Genomic DNA, 3,293 nt, shown 5'->3' with positions numbered 1-3,293 from the left:
AGGGTAGCTCTAGGAGAGCAGGGTTGGGTGTGCTTCCCTCCGGCGTGCGGCTCTGGAACCTGGGAGCACAGAGAAAGGCCCCCCGGGGCTGTGAGTGCTTTGAGGCTCTTCACTCTTTTCCCCTCTGAAGCACACAATTTCCCTGCCACCTCCCTCTACAGGCCAGAGCTGAGCTCCCAGCTTCTGCAGCGCCCCCTGCCCTGCCAGCCCCTGCTCCTACCACAGCAGAGCCCACCCCGGACCCCCAGCACCCGTCGCATCATCCTGTGCCATGGAGGCTCACAGGATGCCTTCCCCTGCCACACAGCCCCAGCCTCCCCCCTTCACCCTGCTGAGAAAAGGGGTTCATCTCCACCACTGCTGCACTGACCCAGCGACAAGCCTCGCCCACGCTGCGGGTGCTGTTCCTGCTCCTCGTGAAGCTTTCAACCCAGGCCAGAGCTTTGGGGGGAGGGGGTCAACCCCAGCTTTCTAAAGCTGCTGCTTAACCTTGGGGTATGGGGGAGAGGGTGGAGGGTCCCCAGGGCCAGTTCTCCCTGCAGCCAGCCCAGGCGCAGCCCTTAGACCCGCAGTTTGACTTCGTGCCTGTGCTGGCTGGGTGTGTGGAGGTTGCGGGTAGAGGGGCAGATCCAGCTTCTTTTCTGTAAAGTTGTTGGTGACTTTTGTTTTGTTTTGGTTTTTTTTAACTAAGTCTGCTGGAAACTTCTCTCATGTTGTTAAATAAAACATTTATTTTGGGCCCCTGCGGCTCAATACACTGGGGCTGGTTAGAACTGTGCTTGCCTTGCCTCCAACAAGGGATAGCAGAGCCACATCCTCCCTGCGGGTCCAGCCTGGCAAGGCCACCCCACTCTAATAAGCCAATTCTTACCTCTCTGATGCTGGCATCCAGCCCTTTCCTGAGCAGAGATCCTTGCTGGGCCAAATACTTGTGTATCTCCCCAGCCCAGTGCCTGCAGCAGAAGCCAACTCCAGGCCCCCTCAGACAAACAGCACAGTGGTTGTGGCTGCTCGCACCCTGCCCTGTTCACAGACCAGGGGGCTGCAGTTCAAGTCTGAGAATCTGTAGATTTGTGCAGTTGGCAAGAGCCCTTAGGCACATCTAGGAGCTGCTTTTCCAGCCCTAGAGCCCTTAATAGAAAGGCAAAGGCCTTTCTGCAGCAAGTGAGGCTTGCTCTTCTACTCCACTACCTCTTCAGGGAGACTTTGCACTACTTCAGACCAGCACAGGACGAGCAATGCAGGAGCAGAGCCAGACATGCCAGCAGGACACACTGACAGCTAGCAGCAGAGATGCCTGGCTGCTTGCAGGTCACCCACACTCAGGCCAGCGTACCGCCTCCATCCCTGCCTCCAGCTCAGAAATAAGGCCAGCCCAAGCCCAACTAGATGCCCAGCAACTCTGCTTTTCCTCCTGCCCCTCTCCACTCATAGAAGACCATACAAGCAGATTTTGTCTAGCCTTTATTAAAAGTTATAAAAAGAGGTTCAAGAGCTTTTAGCAGCTCCAAGTTAGTAGTAGTGCAAACCATTGGTTAGAGAAAGAATCATCCCTGCAGACACATCAAACGCCATTTGGCTTTGCATCCACAAAAAGCAAGTTTTCCCAGCTGCAGTCCTGTACCTTGAGCAAGGGCCCAGGACAGAGCAGGCTGCCAGCTCAGGGAAAGTCTCTCCTTCCTTCTCCTTCAGCTGCACACACAGCAAACACAGGTCCCAGGGGCTTCCCAGGTATGATGGAGCAGGAGAAGTGCATGAGGGTGGATGCAGCCGGCATTCTGGAAGAGGCACTGAAGGATTACCAGGTAGCAGCTCAGACACTAGCCAGGTTCATTGCAGGGAAATTCCTTTGCGGGGACAGACAGCTGCATTTCAAACATCTAAAGTACCTCCAGAGAGTGCCTGGAAGGTGATGCTCAGTCACCTCTGCAGCAGACACTGCTCCCCCTGAGCACAGCCCAGGGCACTCTAAGAGCCCTCTGCCCACTGCTGACCTTGTAGGAACATGGTACTGGCTGCTCAGAGGCTGCAGAGGTCTGAAGGAAGCAGTAAGAAATGTTTATTATATAAAAGAATTTGGCCTGTGTTGTCTTCTGTTTTTCCCCTCCCCAAGCCCTCATAATGGCAGGGCTCCTCAGCTGGTGATCTGCACTGGTATCTTCCAGCAGAACAACATCTGGTCCTTGTCATCCATCAGCTCCCACTTCACAATCAGTTTAATCTGAAAGAGAACAGCAGAGGAAAATGAGTGTTCAGGAAACCTTAAGGCAAAGACTTGGGGAAAGAAATCACTTGTGTGGAGCAAGGAGGTCCTGGGAGCTCTGTGCAAAGAGGACAGAGCTGAGGCGTTGCCTCCAACAGCAGGTGGGCCTGCACCAAGAGTTCAGTTGCACAACACGGGAGACCTCTGCGCTGTGCACTCGGGATTCCCACTCTCTGAGCAAGCAGAGTGCAAACATCCTGTGGCCTCCCAGCCCCAAGTGCGCTCTGGAGCTGAGCAGCTCCAACTTGGAAACATTTGGCTGAATGCAGTAGGCTCTGCAGGGACGCGTGGGGCAGGATACTTGAGCAGCTGAAGCCACTTCTCAGCAGCTGAAGCCAGGCTGCTTCCACTGCTGGGTCTGTCCCAAAGTGGGAACCTGAGACAGAGTCATACTCCCAGCAGAAGGGCTAACTGAAGACTTCTCTTCCCCACCACCACAGGACAAACTGTCCTTCCTTAAAGGCAGGTGGTGGGACTGTCCCACGATGGACGGTAGCTCTGTGGAGACCAGCCACCTGCTTACTTACGCTCGGGTACTCGCTCTTCACAGGGAGTTTATTCAGGTAACTGTAGGAATGGCCCTTATGAATGGGACACTGGATCCCAGACTTGCATCCATCAGGCTCAGGAATGGGAAACGGTATGTCCACGCCAAGCATCTCGCCGTACACCTTCGCTTTGCTGCCCTGGCTCTCAATCTCTGCAGAACACAGCGAAGCATGAGTGCAGCACCGCAGCAGAGAAGACATTTCTACCTCATACCCTCGCCTCCACGTACTCTGGAGACTGCAAGAACACGGCTAAGGGACCCTCCATCTGGCTACTTCTTCCCACCCAGACCCCTCTCCAGCCCCAGCAGTGGGACAAAGAGGTGACCACCACTCCGCACCCCAGCTGGGGAAGCGATACTCACTGCTTGCAAAGGTGACGTTGATGCTGTAGGACGTCCCCTTGTGAAGCAGGCAGGGCTGCGTGGGGCAGGGGCTCACGTTCACCTCCTGGATGCTGCCGTCTATGGAACCTGCGAGGA

The 3,293-nt window shown here is 55.3% G+C and overlaps 1 protein-coding gene across 1 annotated transcript; it reads right to left on the bottom strand.

The window, feature by feature from the left end:
- Positions 1-2,018: 2,018 nt before the first annotated feature.
- On the bottom strand, positions 2,019-3,279 carry NPC2 (Niemann-Pick disease, type C2; the record flags this gene model as incomplete). Its single annotated transcript, XM_009878588.1, has 3 exons — positions 2,019-2,221; positions 2,791-2,963; positions 3,177-3,279. Coding segments are annotated over 3 exons (363 nt in total), but the record flags the coding sequence as incomplete, so codon positions are not given.
- Positions 3,280-3,293: the final 14 nt, after the last annotated feature.

The sequence above is a fragment of the Apaloderma vittatum genome, unplaced genomic scaffold (assembly GCF_000703405.1).
Source record: "Apaloderma vittatum isolate BGI_N311 unplaced genomic scaffold, ASM70340v1 scaffold28200, whole genome shotgun sequence".
NCBI classification, from domain to species: Eukaryota; Metazoa; Chordata; class Aves; order Trogoniformes; family Trogonidae; genus Apaloderma; species Apaloderma vittatum.
Note: the sequence above shows the minus strand (reverse complement) of the source record. Positions and strands in the feature narration are given on the sequence as shown.